General features: G+C 46.0%; 1 protein-coding gene across 6 annotated transcripts in view; it reads left to right on the top strand.

Moving 5' to 3' along the window:
* Positions 1-19,962, top strand: part of slc12a5a (solute carrier family 12 member 5a) — a 173,987-nt gene that overhangs the window by 140,253 nt on the left and 13,772 nt on the right. For all 6 annotated transcript variants that reach the window (XR_010324927.1, XM_064305287.1, XM_064305282.1 and 3 more), the window contains 15 exons: positions 6,323-6,377; positions 6,973-7,103; positions 8,094-8,341; positions 8,654-8,865; positions 9,412-9,579; positions 10,972-11,070; positions 11,327-11,384; positions 11,849-12,023; positions 13,504-13,622; positions 14,604-14,702; positions 15,651-15,770; positions 16,215-16,319; positions 16,750-16,918; positions 17,842-18,037; positions 19,314-19,483. Coding sequence is in view for 5 of the 6 variants with exons in the window: in XM_064305287.1 (XP_064161357.1) it covers positions 6,323-6,377; positions 6,973-7,103; positions 8,094-8,341; positions 8,654-8,865; positions 9,412-9,579; positions 10,972-11,070; positions 11,327-11,384; positions 11,849-12,023; positions 13,504-13,622; positions 14,604-14,702; positions 15,651-15,770; positions 16,215-16,319; positions 16,750-16,918; positions 17,842-18,037; positions 19,314-19,483 (2,124 nt within the window). In the remaining variant the exon portion in view is untranslated. The remainder of the gene's footprint in view (positions 1-6,322; positions 6,378-6,972; positions 7,104-8,093; positions 8,342-8,653; positions 8,866-9,411; positions 9,580-10,971; positions 11,071-11,326; positions 11,385-11,848; positions 12,024-13,503; positions 13,623-14,603; positions 14,703-15,650; positions 15,771-16,214; positions 16,320-16,749; positions 16,919-17,841; positions 18,038-19,313; positions 19,484-19,962) is intronic.

The raw sequence follows: 19,962 nt of genomic DNA on the forward strand, positions 1-19,962 counted from the left end.
ACTATGCCTCATTCACAAAATAATTTAATCATTTTTGCAGATAAAAGAATTCCCCACAAATACTCATCAGCTCTTCCCTAGGCAAGGTCATTTCTTGCTAATTGAAATCTTTTCCATATAGAGATTCATGTCTGCAGAATCAAGTAAAATTTCGGTATGATCGCAAAATATTTTTGTGTGTGTGCGCGTGCGCGTGTGCGTGTGTGTGTGTGTGTGTGTGTGCATGCGTGTCTGTGTGCGTGCGTGCATGCGTGTGTGTGCGCGTGCGTGTGCGCGTGCATGTGTGCACGGAGACTGATGAATAGATTTCTCTGCAGGAGAACGAAGGTGGTTCTATTAATAGAGCGAGGCCTCCTGCCTCTCTGAAGACGGCTCTGCTAGCCCGCTGTTCCTCTCGGTCTTAATCTCGATCGCGCCGCTCCTCCTCTCAGCTCCTTCCTCTGTGACACTATTATTTCTCTGCCTCGGTACCGGCAGTAGTCCCTGGAGAGGCAGATCCAGGACCAACAGTCGGTCTCTGATAAACACAGACGTTCTCCAGCTGCAGCCGGGCAGAAAATGTGATGTCAAAAGGCTCCTGTGCCCTGTAATCCAGGTTAGTACCCTCTGATTTGCGGAGCCCAATCAAATTCATACGGAGCAGCAATTTATCCCCTGGCAATCCCGGCCACCATCACAATCATGCGTAGCGATGATTCACACGTACCCTTTCTAGAAAAATTAAGGGGGAATGTCCTTTTCAGACATTCAAAGACGTGGTTTGAAATGTGTCTAGAAAATCCTGTTTACTGTGGGCAGACCCAGTGTCTTTGCCGCCTAACCCCCTCGCCCGACCCCCCCACCCCCCTCTCCATTGACATTAAGCCAGCCACGGATTTGACTGAACCCTGGCAGCATTAGCTGTGACATCAGCCTGGCAGCGTAGCCCCCCCCCCCCCCCACCCACCCCGGGCTCATTACATAACTCAGCTCAGCCAGGCAGACTCACACGCTGCCAGATAAGCTCAGCCAGAGAGAGTGGCATCGGGAAGATAAGAATGGAAGAAGAAAAAAAAGCGCATCCCTGTTATTAAAGAAGGAGCAGGTCAGTACCGCAGGAGCTGGCAGATATAATGGCTGGGGGGGGGGGGGGCATGTGACAGCATTTCCTCTTCCGTGCGACACCGGGAGGCTGTGATGGAGAAGCTTAAGGCCTCTCTGTTCCGTTTTCACTGAGGTGGAGGAGCTGTTTTTCGTGCAGCTCCCTGGCAATTTCCACTTCTCTGCGGACAATAAAGACCTATTCTATTCGACTGTATTTTATTCGCCTTTATGTCTGCTGCTCGCTTAGATTTGCACAATGCAGGGACACCATAATAAAAAAATAAGAGCGTTATTGCTATCGCAGCTAGGAGTCATTGAGCTAGTGCCAGATAGGATTCTCCCGGAGCAGTGGTCCCACAGACTGTTCACGGCTCCTGATGTACCAGAACTCGGGGGTTCCATTTTTAGAAGGAGTGATGGAACACGTTAGCATGTTTGGCAAGCTGAAACAGGGAGTCATCTGGCACCCCCTTCCCCCCCCCCCCCCCACTTCTCCACCTTTCCCCGTCCTGCAGTCCGATCGTTTGGCACTTGGTGCGTGTGCAGACGCGCTCTTTGAGGAGCTTGGCCGCAGAGCTTAAGCTCCTCTCCTCTGAAAGATCTGCCCGCGTTCCCCAGGGAGGCACGGCAGAGCAGGTGAAAAGTTCTGTCCTGTTTCTCTCTCTCTCTCTCTCTCTCTATCTCCATGGTGACCCTGCCGTACTCGATGTTCCTGCCGCTTCCCCAGACTCTTAAGCGGCCTCGTGGAATCACGGCGTAAAATCGGCAACGGCAAAAGACGCGAGGTTTCGCAAGGGGGCACTTTAACACGGGCACGCCGTATCCGTGACAAAGACCCGAGGTGTTTCATCAAAAATATATAGCGCTCGTGCATGCAGACTGCATGCGGTTCGGATGTTTTTACTGGAAAAAAAAGGCTGGTGGATTGAGATGAGTACAGTGTGCTCTGGCAAACAGAATGGTAACCAGGCTAGAGGTGCGGTACGTATATTTTGAAGAATGAGGAATCAAGAAGCATTTTTAATGTTTGCGTGCTTCCGCAGGAAGAAATTGCATACACATGTTAGGCTCAGTGAGGCAGAACACATCCTGTAGATGCGTGCGGTTGTCATTCCACAGGCTTTTCGACAGGAAATGCAGGGACACGGGAGGGAGATTAAATTATGAATGGGACATAAGCCAAGCAAAAATCACTTTAAATGAACAGAACACCTATGGTGAGGATCCTCTGTCCCTGGGGACTCTGGGAGAAATGTCACAGTTGGCTGTTATTTTCTGTGGAGAGGGTCTGTGGTTAAAATGCTATACATGCTACTTACATTACAGGAACATGACGAGGACTGACAGAGAGGGAGGGGGAGAGAAAAAGCGAGCGTGTGTAGATGTATGTGTGGGTGAGAGAGAGAGTGAGCTGGAGAAAGAGAGGAAGAAAAGGGGAAGCATAAAGAGAAAGAGCAAGTGTGTTTGAATGTGTGAGTGGGACAGAGAATGAGACAGAGTGAGAGTGAGGCAGAAGGAAGAGACAGGAAAGGGTGATATAGATTTTGAGGATTTCAGGAAATCCTATAGGTTTTGAGGATATTAGGAAAATGAAAGGGTGAAAAAGAAAAGAAAGATAATATTGTTTGATTACTCTTTACAATAGCGTCACATGAATTGGCATTAACTAATGTAGCTATTAACATGAATTAATGATGTACAAATATATTAATTAAGCATGAAATTTAGTCATTAGTTAAATACATTTAACTAATTTATTAGATACATGATTATTGGTAAATTTGTTGTATTTTCTTGCTTTACTTAAGTTACTTGAAGGTGCAAGTCATTTGCATGTAAATGTATGTACACATGCACTTATGAATGCATCCAAGAGCCTTCCTAAAGCAAACATTGCCTCTACACATAAACATGAAAACTGAAAAATCACATACAGTGCCAAACCGTACTTAGATCCATGTTAATTATGACCTTCAGGCCTATTTCAATGGCCTGCTTCATTTGTATTGAAGTGCAGTTTGTGCAATTAGTGCTACAGTGCCCTCCAAAAGCAAGGGAACAGTGGAGCAGCTCTACAGCAACTGGGAACAGCTGTTTCTGAAAAATGGTAAAAACGTACAGTATAAATGCCGTGAAATAAGCGATATAGCTCAGGAGGTAAGACCGATTGTCTGGCAGTCGGAGGGTTGCCGGTTCAAACCCCGCCCTGGGCATGTCGAAGTGTCCTTGAGCAAGACACCTAACCACTAACCTCTAACTGCTCTGGCGAATGAGAGGCATCAATTGTAAAGCGCTTTGGATAAAAGCGCTATATAAATGCAGTCCATTTACCATTTACCAAATAAAAGGTGATCGTCTGTACTGTTGTGTCATATTCATCTTTCGATCTCAAATGTAAATGCCGTAAGTATATCGCAAAAATAACCGATTTCACTCTGCCGTTCCCACGCTTTTGGAGGTCGCTGTGTGAGTGACATCGTTGTCAGTAATGTGAACTACGCCAGTCTGAGTGAGCAGTTGAGAGAGATGGGCTCAGGCTGTGTGGAACTGAACTAGCAATGCTAGACTGTGGTTTGACAGACTAGTGCACCTTACTGTATGAGCAAACTATGAAATCTTTGTCTCCTGAACTGGCACATTTTCCTTGTCATTCCAATGACAGTATTTTAATCTGTTTGTGCGTGTGTGTGTGTGTGTGTGTGTGTGAGAGAAAGAGAGAGAGAGAGAGAGAGAGAGAGAGAGAATTTTAATTTAGAAAAGACCTTGAATAACCATTATCCATTCAGCAGCTGTATTCATGCTCCACGGAGGACACAAATTTTAACAGTTAATGATGTCTACAAAATAAACAGTGCTAATGATGTCTACAAAAATGTTTACTGCTATGATTCAATGTAAAACATGCCACTGCAGAACACTACATCTCTCGCTCAATGGCAACCTGTAGAAACTCTCTCATGCATGTCTGAAAAGCAAGGGGGGAGCCCTTGCCTTTCTCACCCAAGCGATTCTGGAAGCTGTCTCAGTTTGCCCAGTTGTTTGCTTTTGACCCTCTCCAAGCACTGAGCTGAGGAGGCCACCAACCACTGTTTGACGTGAAAACCACTCCTTTTTGTCCTTGCGCAACAGTTGGGTGACACCTGCTTTCTATGGTCTGTCAGTGAAGCTAGAGGAGTTAAGTCTGGCTCACAATGCAGATTTCAGGGAGCCAGTGCAGGCAGAGAGGCTCCCCCTGCTGGGTCCGCAACACCACAGTATCTGCATATGCATAGGTGTGCACAGGGGTCCTCCCAAAACCTTCAGTAACTCCACCAACAGGAGTTCAGTCGCAATTGAAACTGAATGTGAATACCCCTAGATGGGTTGCCAGCGCATTCTGTGTATCACCAAACCCAAATTCTAATTCCCAAGTTCTGACACATTCTGGTCTCAAAACCCTTCATGGCATCCCATAGGTAAGGATGTTGAATCCGCTTAAATGGCTTTTCTTGATCTAATGAAATAAGACCAGTCTTCAAACCCAACACCCTGGAAACCTCCAACACTTCATAATCAATAGGATGCTGTTGTGTATTGCACACACAGTGAGGGTGATGAAGGTCCATAACATATGTCATGACCACCTTCAACCTGTCATCAAGAGTTTTGAAAAAAACTTAATGACACAGAACAGTGTTCAACCGGCCTTTACCTGAATTAAGTGCCCCTTTTTTAGGGAGAAGGGTCTACCCTTCACAATACTTTCCTGCGGCACTTGTAATAAAAATGTCCCACAAATTCTGTTTCGATGCTTTATAAAATTCTGCTGGTTGGCCAACAATACCCAGTGCCTTTCCTTTGTTTTGGACTTTAAGTGCTTCGGTAAAGTCACTGAGGGTAAGATTCTTCTTGAAGGTCGTTTTCTCTTCTGGGACATAGGAAATTGTAAAACTGGTTTCCCAGCATGCTCTTGCTCTCAGCAGCTGATTCATTGGTATATAAGGTTCAGTTAAGCTTAACTGCTCCCCGTCTGATTTTAGCAGAGTTCTGAATCTCAGACCAAGCCATGGGTGTGTACGCTGTGCATTATCTTCGCCTGGCCTTGTTTCCTTCTTTGGAACCCATACTAAAATGAGTGGGAGCATCTGTATGCACCAGGGTCAGGACCCTGGAGCACCCCTAGCTCTGTCAGGTCTGTCAAAGTGGATTTTTTTCACTTGAAGAGCATCGATCAGCTCCTGATCTGGATCAGAAACAATAATGTGCTCGATTTTTCAAAGTTTCCAGGGATTATATTGACTCATTGGAACTCCTGGCAATGTTCAGTGTCAACTGAAGAGTAAAACTGGCAAAACACTATTGTTGGCCGAGGCTGTCTTTTTCCACTATTGCCAAAAAACGAAAGCCTTTGCTTAAGAACAATGTACATTTGAGAGCATATAGGCTGCTGTGTAGTACAGTCCACCTTAATGCCTTCTGATCTGTTGAGTCCCATTAAATTCATGTGGTGCTGAAATCTGTCCTCTTGCAGTCTCATCTGTGATCATATGTAATAGGCAGTAGAATGATTGCCAATTGATTTTTTTTTTGCTTTTGTTTGTTTATTTGCCTGTCTGTTTATTAGTTCATAAAAATGTGTTTGGATTTTGCAGTTACGTTGCTTTCAAGTTGCAAATTTGTTGAATTCAGTCCTTGACTTTTTTATTTTGGCATCTCGTAAATATTACATGACATAACATTCGTTTACCAGATGGTCTTATCCACTGATAGAGGCAATAAGACCCAGCAGGCAACATTCCCAGTCCGGGGGGTCAGCATCAGAACCCGCAGTATCTTTAAACTGGTGAATTATCTCCTTTTCAGCGGAGGAAAGGAAAAGCCGCCACTCGAAGCGGAGCGTTTGTGTTCTGTTATTTCCATGTTGCCGTCTCCGTATCTGACCACAGTGAATCAGCTCCTACTTGAATTTAAGCCTCCTGACATCAGATAAGCACGCTAAAAGAATTACCCTCTTATCTGTGTTCTTCAGAGAGTGGATCTCACTTCATTATAACTTGATTAGTCGAGTGAGCCGGCAGTGGAGAGGCTGCTGGACTGGCGAGGAGCTGTGTCCAGCTGTGATGCTAACCACATTAGCGACACACCGGCTTTCTCTTCAGAAGGCAGCCATTTTGCGTCTGTGGTAGGGATGTGGCAGGGATCACGGCAGTCACAGTTACAGGTGCTGACCTCTGACCCCTCTCTCCTCTCTGCCTCCCAGACCATGCTGACCGCCATTTCCATGAGTGCGATCGCCACCAATGGAGTTGTGCCCGGTGAGTACGAACACTTAGTCTGTGAATACACATTACAAATTCGAGGCAGAGAGACCAAATTTTAATTACGTTTTCCATACGATTTTGTCATTAGTTGTTCGTCAAATTTTTCAAAATTTAATTACACCCTATAATCACTTGCCATTTATAAAGAAACAAAAAATAAAATAAAATCAGTACTGGTGACATATTTGAATGTCTTTTTTTCCATAACTTGCACTTCACATTTTGTGTTGTGCAAATGTTTTATTTTTTATTTGTTGATTGCTTGCTACATATATAGATTTATAGATAGATGGACTGACTGATTGATGTCCTTTTTTAACGGAATAGTTGGAATCTTACCCATAGTTAGACAATTTTTCAGCTCTGGTAATAAATAAGTTTATCGAAGAATTCTGGAGAGTGCTGTCCATTTTGTTCTACCATTTTAATCGGACCACGAGCATCATGTATTTTAAACACATGATGATAGCGAACTAAAATTAGCTATCAAATTATTTAACTCATTCATTTGTTTGCAACTTATTGGTTGTGATATGCTGTGAATCGTTTTGATTGGCTCTGATTCTATGTGCTTGGTTCTGATTGGCAGCTGGGGGCTCCTACTACATGATCTCGCGCTCCCTGGGGCCTGAGTTTGGGGGCGCAGTCGGCATCTGCTTCTACCTGGGGACCACCTTCGCCGGGGCCATGTACATCTTGGGGTGTATCGAGATCCTCCTGGTGAGGACCCACCCAGACCCTCCTTTTATTTGTGTTCCCTCCTTTCTTTTCTCCATCTAGGGACTGGTTTTCTTTTTCAGCTCCTCTCTTCTCTTTCTCTGGCTCTTATCTCTGTATTCCCTGTTCCTGACTAACTATTATCAGTGTCTCTTGCCCTTCTTTTTTTGTCTTCTTTCTCTCTCTCTCTCTCCAAGAATGCTTTATGATAGTGCAATATCTGTAAGTATATTGCCAGTGTACTGCAAAGAGCACCTACCGTAAGAGTATGAATTGGGCTCTTTGAGACGTTCGAATCTTTGATTCTTTGAATCTGCCCAGTGGTGAGTGCATGTTGTTTGAAGTACAGTACACCTTGATAGACAGCAGGCTGATGTTAGTGTTAGGGCTCATCAATGTAATCTCCTGTCTTTTGAGGCATTTGGCAAACACAAACATTTCACTTAAAGCACAGTTTTTTTTTTTTTTTTTGTGATTAATAAAAATGGCAATGAGATTAATTAATAATGTCGTTATCAGTGTCACTTCCATCACTCTTGGCAAAAAAGAAAACTAGTTATACTAAATCGTTTTCTCTGAAAAATTCAATTAATTTACAATAATATACTTACCAAAATAGCTCATTACCTGAATTCTTTAGCAAAGATGTGAATAATTTTAGAGAGCACTGCAGCTGTAATAGCATGCCCCTCTGTAAAAGTCCTTCCCAGTGTTTTGTTCCAATCATCTGGATTTACTAATTAGCACAATTCTTCAGCCAGCAGGTAGATCAAATCAGTGAAATCTTCTGGCTGAGTTCATGGGTAGAAGAAACACAAAGCAGGACTTTTACTTTCCGACCCCTGGACTTTCCTCCTCTGGAGTTTTAATATTTTGTGCCGTAGTCACTGATGAGGTCATGGTGGTTTGGCCCACCGAGCTCAGCTTTTCTCAAGGTTAAGCTAACCTGAGTGTCTTTCGCCCCCTCCCCCGTGTCCGCCTCTCTGCGAGCAGATCTACATCGTGCCGCAGGCGGCCGTCTTTAAGCTGGAGGGCCTGGAGGGGCCCGAGGCGGAGGCCGCGCTGCTGAACAACATGCGGGTGTACGGCACCTGCGTGCTGTCCTTCATGGCCCTGGTGGTCTTCGTCGGGGTCAAGTACGTCAACAAGCTGGCGCTGCTCTTCCTCGCCTGCGTGGTGGTCTCCATCGTGGCCGTCTACGCCGGGGTCATCAAGACCGCCATCGACCCCCCCGACTTCCCGTGAGTAGCACTTGCAGGAAGTGACATCTGAATGACACATTGTGAATGTTGATTATCTACTTGTTTAATTGGCCTGAGTACATAAAGTTGTATTGTGATTGTGCGAGTGAGCCAATCACAACAATCTGGCCGTATGCTGGAAAACACTTCATAGTATTAGTATTAATCATCAAGTATTTATTCCGCCCATTTTTGGGTTCATGAACCCTCACTCTCCCGTTAGTAGTTATATAGCCACCGCTGATTCAGGTTCTGTCAGGACGGTCGGGAACAGAAGCTGGCACGAAGCACTAAAGCCCGTCTCTGCCGCAGAATCTGTATCCTTGGAAACCGCACCTTGGTCTGGAAGGGCTTCGACGTGTGCGCCAAGGTGGTGGAGCGGGACAACGGCTCCGTCACCACCAAGCTGTGGAGGATTTTCTGCGACTCGGAGTTCCTCAATGCCACCTGCGACGAGTACTTTGCCAACAACAACGTGTCATCGATCCAGGGAATCCCCGGCGTCGCCAGCGGCATCATGGCTGGTGAGGGCCCACGGTTCAAAATATATGGTTTGCTAAAAATGTGCGCGCATATAAATGCATACGTGCTTGTGCTTGCACAACGGACACACTCACAAATGCATGCATGCAGATTACAGATATACACCCTCTTACCTCTCATGTGCACAAATATCACACTCATTTACACTCTTTTACTTCTCACACACACTATTCCACCCCTCTCACGCACAAAAGTCCCTTTCACACACCATTCTACTATTTATGGGAGATTCTGGACATAAACAACATTTTATGCACGAACATCACAAAACATGCAATTACGATTCTACCATTGCAGAACAACTCATTACACTTACTTCTCACACAACACCACCTGCATGGAGATTCTCACATGATAATCATCAGTTTGAAGACCAGAAAAAAGTGACATCATCAGTTAAAGCGTGTGGTTTCGTAGTTAACGTGGTGAAGGATGTGCTGAATTTTGGACAGGGCAAAATGTATGCTTTGATGTGGCGATGATTGTGCATGGGTCCTGATGTGACTTGCCCACCCTTCCGATTGCAGAAAACTTTTTTGGCAATTACATGGATAAGGGGGTCATTTTGGAGAAGCAGGGAGTTCCGTCTATGGGCGATCCGGATGCCCCCGTGACCAACAGCAACCGCTACGTCCTCGCTGACATCACCAGCTTCTTCACCCTGCTGGTGGGAATTTACTTCCCCTCGGTGACAGGTCAGTAGGGAGAGGCCCCTCCCACTCCCAGAGCTCCCATTCACAGCCTCTTATGAGATCACCGACTCCTGCAGAGCTGGCAGCATGCACCCAGAGCCCACATATGTGGGATATATATGTGAGAATTACCCACATATGTGGGATATATATGTGAGAATTACCCACATATGTGGGATATATATGTGAAAATTAAAATAATGTAAATCAGAGCAACGCTTGTGTATGTGAGAGGTAAATATGAAGTGTGGCCCACACACACACACCCCACGGGGCTGTGTGGGCCACACTTCATATTTACCTCTCACATGCACAACCGTTGCTCTGATTTACATTATTTTAATTCTCACATACACTCTTTTACTCTTCTCACGTGCACAGATGTCAAATGCACAAAAAAGAATGTTCATTATTGGGGCACAGATGGGCCTGGAGCGTCAGTCACAAATGCTGCTCAGCTGGCTAAAGTGACATCTGTATTTATATCTGTTTGAATGGCAGCAGTAAATAGGGTCAGATTGTATATCCAACAGAGATTGCTCCAACAAAGACTGTATGTACGTATATGCACAAAAAAAGACAGAGCCTTGCGACTGGTTCTCAAAATAACAGTCCACGAATGTTAGGGCAGCTAACAAAATTCCAAAAAGACAAACCTCCCACCATCCAGCTTTGCTACACCATCACACCTTCCTTTCTCACAAGCTGCCCCCCCCCCCCTCGAGGAAAGGGACTGCCCCTGCTACATCATTGACTGACCGTGGTGTGTAAAAAAAAAAAAAAGTAAAAGTGTAGTTCATAGTCCTGTCCTAACAACTGTAATATATACATACATGTGCTGTACAATCACATTGTAATACATACGTGCTGTACACTCATACTATAACACACACATACACACACACATGTATGCACATATAACACAGAAGCAGACAAACATATTATTTTCTCAATGTAGTAATCTGAATTTCCCTCAGATACAGCTAAATTTATTCATATGGTTTTTTTTACCAATAACACTGCAAACAAGCTTCGAAAAAAGCGCTAATTTTATTATTAATTCCTCCCTCCAGGGCAAAGCTCCCCTGATACCTTTAACAACCTTATCTTCAATCCCCTTTCCCCCCCTCCAGGAGTTCAGCTCAATATCAGCAGCTAAATCATCTGTCTGGTCCCGGCACCTTAAACTTTAAATGACCTGCCGTCACGTCCCAGCGGATATTTTGTTTATCTCATTACGGTAATGCAAACTCACAGGAAAATAGCCTGTGCCAAGATGACTCAAGCCTGTTAACCCAGTCCTCTCAGCCACAGAGGACTTTCTTCAGGGTTCAGTTCATGTAAATTTTTTATTTCCTTTGTTTATTTCCTTTCTTTTTGTTTTTTCTTTTGCAGGGATCATGGCTGGCTCTAACCGATCTGGAGATCTACGGGATGCACAGAAGTCCATCCCCATCGGCACCATCATGGCCATCACCACCACCTCCCTGGTCTGTATCCTTTACCGGCACACTCAGGCCCAAAGGACGCTCTCTCCTCTCTGGAGCAGTGCAGCAGTAGTGGGTCCTTGTATACTTACATACTTACCAATCAAGGAGGAGCTACAGCCCAGCCTGCTTTCCCATTTCAGGGAAGTAAAGTACCTTTCTGATTATTAATGTGTGTATCTATCTATCTGTCTGTCTGTCTGTCTGCCTGTCTGTTTATCTATCAAGCAGTAGTTACCGTTTTCCTTGACTGTGCTCCTTAGACATGTCTAGTGTGTTCCTGTTTGGGGCTTGTATCGAGGGTGTGGTGCTGAGGGACAAGTAAGATGTGCACTATGCTTCTCTCATTCCTTTGTTGTGGCTTCTCTTCTCTTCTACCTTTTCGTGATGTCTCAGAAAACGTAGCACAGAAATTGGGTTAGATCAAACTTCAGTTCTCTGAGACAAATGTGTAGTAAACTGCTATTTATATAGAGTCGCAAGAAAAAGTTTGTGAACACTTTAGAATTACTTGGATTTATGCAAAACACACACAGATTGGTCACTTACACAGCCTGCTCTTCTCAAAAAACATCTGTTCATGTAACCCATGATCAAGTTGTGTTTGTCTATAATTGTGACTTAAATGAAGATCAGACCACATCTGATGAGTAAATAATGCAGCAATCCAGGTAATTCCAAATGGTTCACAAACTTTTTCTTGCAACTGTATTCTTTCAAATACCGAATTCATGTTTTCGCCACGAGTTTTAGAAATACTCTTTTATGCTTGCTGCTTCCTTCAGGTTTGGAGAGGCAGTCAATGGGAACCTGGTGATTGGCACATTGGCGTGGCCTTCTCCATGGGTGATCGTGATTGGCTCCTTCTTCTCCACCTGTGGGGCGGGGCTGCAGAGTTTGACGGGGGCACCACGTCTGCTGCAGGCCATCTCCCGTGATGGCATTGTGCCCTTCCTCAGGGTCAGTGGATCTTATAGGTTAATTGGTGTCTGACCTCATGCCCGTTCTCAGGGTCAGTGCGTCTGATTGGTTTGTCCGACTCCAGCCTCATGCCCTTCCTCAGGGTCAGTGCATCTGATTGGTCTGTCTGCCTCTGAGCTCATCACTCAGCAGTTCACCTCAGTTGACAGAAGATCACTGAAATTTGAGCCCCACTGTACATGAACAATCACCTGCACACCAGAAAAAAACACGCTGAACACGAACATGAACACACTAACACATACAAACTGAAAATAATACAAACATACCTATACAAACACACACAAACCCACACAGGAGCACATACAAACACATATACTTGGGCATACCTATATAAACACACACATGCACTCACACCACACAAATAGGAACACATAGATATACATAAACATATGTATACAAACTCACACATACACACCACACACACACAGAGGAACGTGTACACAAACAGATATACATAGACATACCTATACAAACACACACACACACAGGAACACATACAAAGACAAATACATAAACATACCAAGACAAACACACACACACACACAGGGACGTACATACATATATGCACATGCCGATACAAACACACAGGTACACAGTTACACACACACATGCACGCGCGCACACACACACACACACACACACACAGCATACACCAGGGCTGTCTCTCCGCTCAGTGAAACCCAGAAGTAATGGTTTAAGCTGCCTGTCCCCAGGGTGTTGTGATGATTTATGACCCTGTATTGAAGGCCCAAAGTGACCTGAGGTGGAAGGGAGGGGGAGGCGGGGAGGGGAGGAGGCGGGGGGTGGTTGGAGGGGAGAGAGAGAGCACTGCAGCAGATTGTTTTGCACAATAACCCTGTTTTTCGTGGCACATGATCAGTGTAATCTCTCTGTTCTGTGGCACATGCTCAGTGTAATCTCTCTGTTCTGTGGCACATGCTCAGTCTAATCTCTCTATTCTGTGGCACATGCTCAGTGAAATCTCGCTGTCCTGCTTGGCACATGCTCAGTGTAATCTCTGTTCTGTGGCACATGATCAGTGTAATCTCTGTTCTGTGGCACATGCTCAGTGTAATCTCTATTCTGTGGCACATGCTCAGTGTAATCTCTCTGTTCTGTGGCACATGATCAGTGTAATCTCTGTTCTGTGGCACATGCTCAGTGTAATCTCTGTTCTGTGGCACATGCTCAGTGTAATCTCCCTGTCCTGCTTGGCACGTGCTCAGTATAATCTCTTTGTTCTGCTTGGGACATGCTCAGTGTGATCTCTCTGCCCTGCTTGGCACATGCTCAGTGTAATCTCTCTGCCCTTGCTTGGCACATGCCCGGTGTAATCTCTCTGTCCTGCTCGGCACATGCTCTGTGTAATCTCTCTGTCCTGCTTGGCACATGCTCAGTGTAATCTCTTTGCCCTGCTTGGCACGTACCCAGTGTAATCTCTTTGTTCTGTTTGCAGGTGTTTGGCCATGGTAAGGCCAATGGGGAGCCAACCTGGGCCCTGCTGCTCACTGCATGCATCTGTGAGATTGGGATCCTCATAGCTTCCCTAGATGCAGTCGCTCCCATCCTCTCCATGTGAGCGCATCCCGCAAAGCATGCCTCTCAATCACAGTGTAACATATTCCCTTTTCACAATGCTGTGGGACAGGTGGATAGTGGTGACCGTAACTCATACGCTAACCTATTTCCTTTTTCCAAGAATCTACTTGCTCACAGTTACTCAAGCTCTGAACCACATCCAGAACCACATTTCCTTTCTCCATAAGATGCCATTGAGATTTATCTCTCTGGAATTTTTATAGAAAACTGTACAGTAAACTACGTTCTCTCTTTTGTATGTTGTCACGTAAATCGCATAGATTTCATCTTAAATGTGTATGCCTCCAGGCCATCCCTTAGAGCCGCACGGAGTGCCCGTGAACACTGATGATGTTGTGTCCTCTCCTAATAAACACCAACCTCGGTGGATGTACATCATGAAATGTAGTAACATACATAGCAATATTTGACCGGAGGCAGTCCACCTGCAGTGATGCCTCCCGTTAGTGTGTACGGCATGTCACCACTTTTTAAGGATGAGTCCAATCTAATAAAGCGCAGTGAACTGGCATGTAGTAATTTCACTTATTTTTCTCATTAGTTAATTATAATTTAAATTCGATTTTATTTGTATAGGGCTTTCTATAAAGACAAGTTCACAGGAAAACAGGAAAACGGTAAATGAATCCCTCCTAGAAAACAAAGATGTTAAAAAGCTCCTCAGCGGGAAGAAAAAATATTCAAACACTCAGCTGTCAGACTGACACTACATTAGCTGAGTAAATGTTAGTATAGTATTAGTAGGCTAGCATAAAATATAGCATTGCCAGCTATGTAGTCGGTACGTGGTAGCATTAGCAACTATTTGGTGAACACAAAATAAAACAAATAACAATGCAACTTTCCTAGTCATTTATAGTGGGGGTGAAGCAAGCAGCCACGTTGGCAGTTATGGCGTGTGTGTCTCCAGCACGTTGGATTTTCGCCAAAGCACAGCTCTCGCTTTCTCCACCTCAGGTTCTTTCTGATGTGCTACATGTTTGTCAACTTGGCCTGCGCCCTGCAGACTCTGCTCCGCACCCCCAACTGGAGGCCCCGATTCAAATTCTACCATTGGTGAGTTCAACAGCCAATCACAGGAATCAGAGACGATGAGTCATAAGTGAATCATTGTATTATTACCAAGCAGTGGATTTAGACACTTCATACTCTGAGAGTAGTGTTCTGTGCAGTGTATTGGCAATTTTTGTTAGGCAATATACTCACAGATTTTTCACTTTTATGAAGCAGGCTTCATTTCCGACATGCCCACGTGTCCTATTTGGAACCGCATATCTTGTATCACTCTTTCAGCAGAACTTATCCACAAACTGTGTCTGTACATAGCGTACAATCTTTAAACTAGCGTGATAAATTGACAGATCCTGCATTAGAGTGCATATTATAGATTGCAGAGTATATTGCAAAGATATCTTATGGATATAAATCTAATTTTCAACTTATAAATCCAGGTCACATGGTTACTACATCATTGCATCATAATCATCGTAGAACTAGTCCTATGGCTCAGTTGGTAGAGCATTGCTCTAAGAACGCAAAGGTACTCGTGGGTGAAAACTGGGGACCACAGATGCTGAAAAAATATGAATTCAGATACTGTATGTTGCTCTGGATAAAATGTCTGCTGTGAAGTAAATGGTCCTCCTTCCTCCTGTTCCATTCGGTCCAGTTGCCCTGACAGCAAGCAATCAGTCACGGGGATAATTGAAACTGAACCACTGCAGCATACTACATTACTCATCTGCTTAGAGGACACTCTAATCTGTTAGCATATGTACCATACACTTTAACATATTATCCATCTGTGAAGATTGATTAAAGAAGCAGTTCTGGTAAAGTACCTCCCTCGAGCATACAACGCCGCTGTCTTAGCCCGGTGTTTTAACCTTGGTAATTTGACAAGAGCGGGGCATATAGGCTATAAATGAGTACAGTGAAGAGGAGGTACAGTAATTTTCACTGTGAGTTACCGTATGCGTCATACATGTTCCTGCCCGTCTACAGGACCCTGTCCTTCCTGGGAATGAGCTTGTGCCTCTCCCTCATGTTCATCTGCTCCTGGTACTACGCCATTGTCGCCATGGTGATAGCCAGCTGCATCTACAAGTACATCGAGTTCCGCGGGTGAGTGACTGCTGACCTCTGAGATGGACAGGTCAACAGGTCTGGGTAGGTGACCTCTCTGAATCCACGGTGTCCACTGCAGGGCTGCCCCACCCAGTTCCTGGAGATCTACAGTTCAAGTTCTTCAATTCAACCAATTCAGCTCAACTAGATCTCTAGCTGTTAAGTGAGGTGTGTTTTGTTAGGGAGTGAAAACCTGTAGGACAGTAGATCTCCAAGAACAGGGTTGAGCAGCCCTGGACTACTGCAATCTGAGGACTGCATGAAGCTTCCATCATGTCACCTGTGAATTAAGCTGTGACTTAGGGGAGTCAGTGGGAGTAATGCTGTTTAGGTTTCACGCTATTGGAAAACTAAAGCTGATGTTTAATTTTCTGAACCCAGCAGTTTTAACTGTTAACACTGTCGTTGACGTGTGTGCGTGTGTGTGTGTGTGTGTGACAGGGCGGAGAAGGAGTGGGGAGACGGAATCCGGGGTCTGTCCCTCAGCGCCGCGCGATTCGCCCTCATGAGGCTCGAGGAGGGACCGCCTCACACCAAGAACTGGAGGCAAGTACAAGCACATGCATGCATGTACATATAAACACACACACTCCACACTTACATTAACACACACACCACACGCACATGCACCCCACACCACGCTCACACATACACACCCAAACACACACAAACAGAAACACACTCACGCACATGCACACACACACATACACACACATTAACATGCACACACACACACATACACGCACGCATACACATATACATACACACACTACACACGTACATGCTCTCACACACATCGCACACACATACTGTACACACACACAAACACATGCACACACGCGCACACAGTCGCATGAAGTAACTGTCACACACACACATTTCAGTAGAATGCCTGTTAATTATCACAGCAGGTGTGCTATTCCCTGGTCTCCATCCACTCCACTAATACCCCACTCACAAACCTTCTGTCCACCAGGCCGCAGCTGCTGGTGTTGGTCAGCGTAGACGCGGAGCAAAATGTGGAGCAGCCCCGCCTCCTGTCCCTGACCAATCAGCTGAAGGCAGGGAAGGGCCTGACCATCGTGGGAGCAGCACTGGAGGGAACCCTTCTGGAAAATTACCCCCAGTCCCAACGCGCAGAGCAGGTAAGACGCTAACCCTATGGTTAACCATGCAGCTGTTTTTGCAGGCGGACCGTCAGGGTCACACACTTTTACAGTTATACAAACCATGCAAAACAGCTTGTCTGACATTAAATTCAATTCAGTTCAATTTTATGTGTACAGCTCTTTTTTAATAGAAAACTGTCACAAAGACACTTTACAGAGTAGCAAGGCAAGACATACAGCAAAAAGAGCAAACACCTAGCCTGAACCCCTAAATAGCAGGTACTTAAGGTAAAAAGAAAATTCCCAGTGAGGAGAAAACCCTCAAACTGTAGCGAGAAAAAACTCCCCAATGGGAAGAAATCTGGAGAGGAACCTGGCTATAGAGGGGGAGCCCATCCTCCACCGGCCAGCCTGGTGTAAAGTATCAGACAGAAAATAAAATGGGTTGAGCAGGGCATGACAATGCTGACATGAGCAGATGGAGGTACATGGATCTGTTGTAGAGTGAACCGGTCCAGTTCAACAGGCTGAGGTTCAGGGCCATGCAGAGACCTTTTCAGGGGGCAGATGCTCAAAGTGAGAAAAGGGCACATCAATCTAGAGAAGCTGTTTTACAACACCCAGTTACTGCGCAGAATATATTTTCTTTTTATCAAATCAAAGGGGCACGGGGGCCTCTAGTGGCGCAGCCCGTAGAGCGCTAACCACATAGCAACCTCAATGATAGCCGCGACGTCGGCGGCTCGAATCCGACCGCCGACCTTTTGTCGCGCGTCTCTCCCTCTCTCTCCTCCTGATTCTTCCTGTCTCTCTACACTGTTCTGTCAAATAAAGGAAAAAACCCCCAAAAAATCAAAGGGGCACATTTAGCAAAAGGGGGCGGGTGCTTGGGCGCCTGGAGCCCACCCACCTCTGCCCGTCGAGGTTACCGCGTTCCTCTCTCTCCCGCGCGTCCTCAGTCCGTGCGGAAGGCCATGGAGACGGAGAAGGTGAAGGGCTTCAGCCAGGTGGTGATCTCCTCCAACCTGCGGGACGCCACCTCCCACCTGATCCAGGCCGGGGGGCTGGGCGGCCTCCAGCACAACACCGTGCTGGTCAGCTGGCCCCGTGACTGGAAGCAGCCCGAGGGCCACCACGCCTGGAGGAACTTCATTGGTGAGAGAGGCGGGGCCGTGTCACCTGACAGGGGGGGACCAATGGGAGGGCAGCGGGGTTAAATGAAAGACTGCTGACCTAATACTTTCATTAATTCGTCGATTAAGTATGGTTAAGGAGAGCGTTGACATTTCTGCCTTGTTTAGGTCTATTCAGCGATCCTTGTGTAGTCTCTGCCCCTTGTCATCTACTTGAAATGCGTGTCAGTATAATTCTTAATTGACCTGATTATGTCCATTCAAATGCTTATGCCTCTTGCTAACCTAAATTAGAATACAACCTATGTATTACTGGATGTCTCTCCTGTCTTCATGCCTTTATGTGCTACAAACTGGCAGCAAGGCCAGAATGCTAAAGGACTTTTAGGGTATTCATAACTCTCTCGTGTATGTAATTAATGAAAGCTGCCTATTTTCCGAGCATGGATACTTGCTTTCTTTCATTGTGACACTGCCTTTTTTGTGGTAGTTGGTTGTGAAGTCTGTTGAGCGAAAAGGTTTTTCTCAGATATATTTCATTAAGAGAGCGTGGTGTTGAGTAGTGGCCTGTGGCAGCGCCAATTGAGGTCAGCAAGCCCTGCAGGGCAACGAGCAGCTGGCCCTCGCGTCGCCCAGGGACGGGAGGGTTTCAGATGTGCGATTGCGGAGTTTCACTGTGCACCGGCGACACCCGCTGGTCGATCGGGGGCCCGGAAGTCCACCTGTTGAGCTGCGCCAGAAGTGTCTCCCTCTGACTACAGAATGCCTGTGCATGTGGCAAGAGACAGCGGCTAGCATCACACGCTTTGGAGGAGAGCATTACATTACATTACAGGCATTTAGCAGACGCTCTTATCCAGAGCGACTTACACAACTTTTACATAGCATTTTACATTGTATCCATTTTATACAGCTGGATATATACTGAAGCAATTTCGGTTGAGTACCTTGCTCAAGGGTACAACGGCAGTGCCCTACCCGGGAATCGAACCTGCGACCTTTCGGTTATAAGCCCAGTTCCTTACCCACTGTGCTACACTGTGCACACGTTTGCAGTCCCCAAATCTACAGCAGAGATTGTGGCAATGTGTGCTGATATAAAGTATGATGGTGCATTCAAAATTGGAGAGAAAAAAGCACAAAATAAAATAAAGTGAGTGATTTTTTTAGTGAGTCAGTGATCGGGAAGCATTTTTGTTCTTCTTGGGAATTCACCGTTATCAGCGATTCGAGGAGAGGGGGTGTTTGGGAAGAGCGTGTACCCCTCACTTGGGTTCTCACCCACTCGTCCTCTGCAGAGCTGGTGAGAGAGACCACGTCTGCACACCTGGCCCTCCTGGTGCCCAAGAACATCGCGGCCTACCCGTCCAACGGCGAGCGCTTCTCCGAGGGACACATCGACGTCTGGTGGATCGTCCACGACGGAGGAATGCTCATGCTGCTGCCCTTCCTTCTACGTCAACACAAGGTACGCCCCAAAACCAGAGACAGGGCGAGGTACGCCCCAAAACCAGAGACAGGGCGAGGTACACCCCAAAATCAGGGACAGGCCAAGGTACATCCAAAACAAGAGACAGGATGAGATATACCCCAAACACAGAGACAGGGAGAGGTACACCCCAAAACCAGAGACAGGGCGAGGTACGCCCCAAAACCAGAGACAGGGCGAGGTACACCCCAAAACCAGAGACAGAGGGAGGTACACCCCAAAACCAGAGACAGAGGGAGGTATACCCCAAAAACAGAGACAGGGAGAGGTATACCCCAAAAACAGAGACAGGGAGAGGTATACCCCAAAAACAGAGACAGCATGAGGTATACCCCAAAACCAGAGACAGAGGGAGGTACACCCCAAAAACAGAGACAGGGAGAGGTACACCCCAAAACCAGAGACAGGGCGAGGTACACCCCAAAACCAGAGACAGGGCGAGGTACACCCCAAAACCA

Source organism: Anguilla rostrata, chromosome 13 (genome assembly GCF_018555375.3).
Source record: "Anguilla rostrata isolate EN2019 chromosome 13, ASM1855537v3, whole genome shotgun sequence".
Taxonomy (NCBI): Eukaryota; Metazoa; Chordata; class Actinopteri; order Anguilliformes; family Anguillidae; genus Anguilla; species Anguilla rostrata.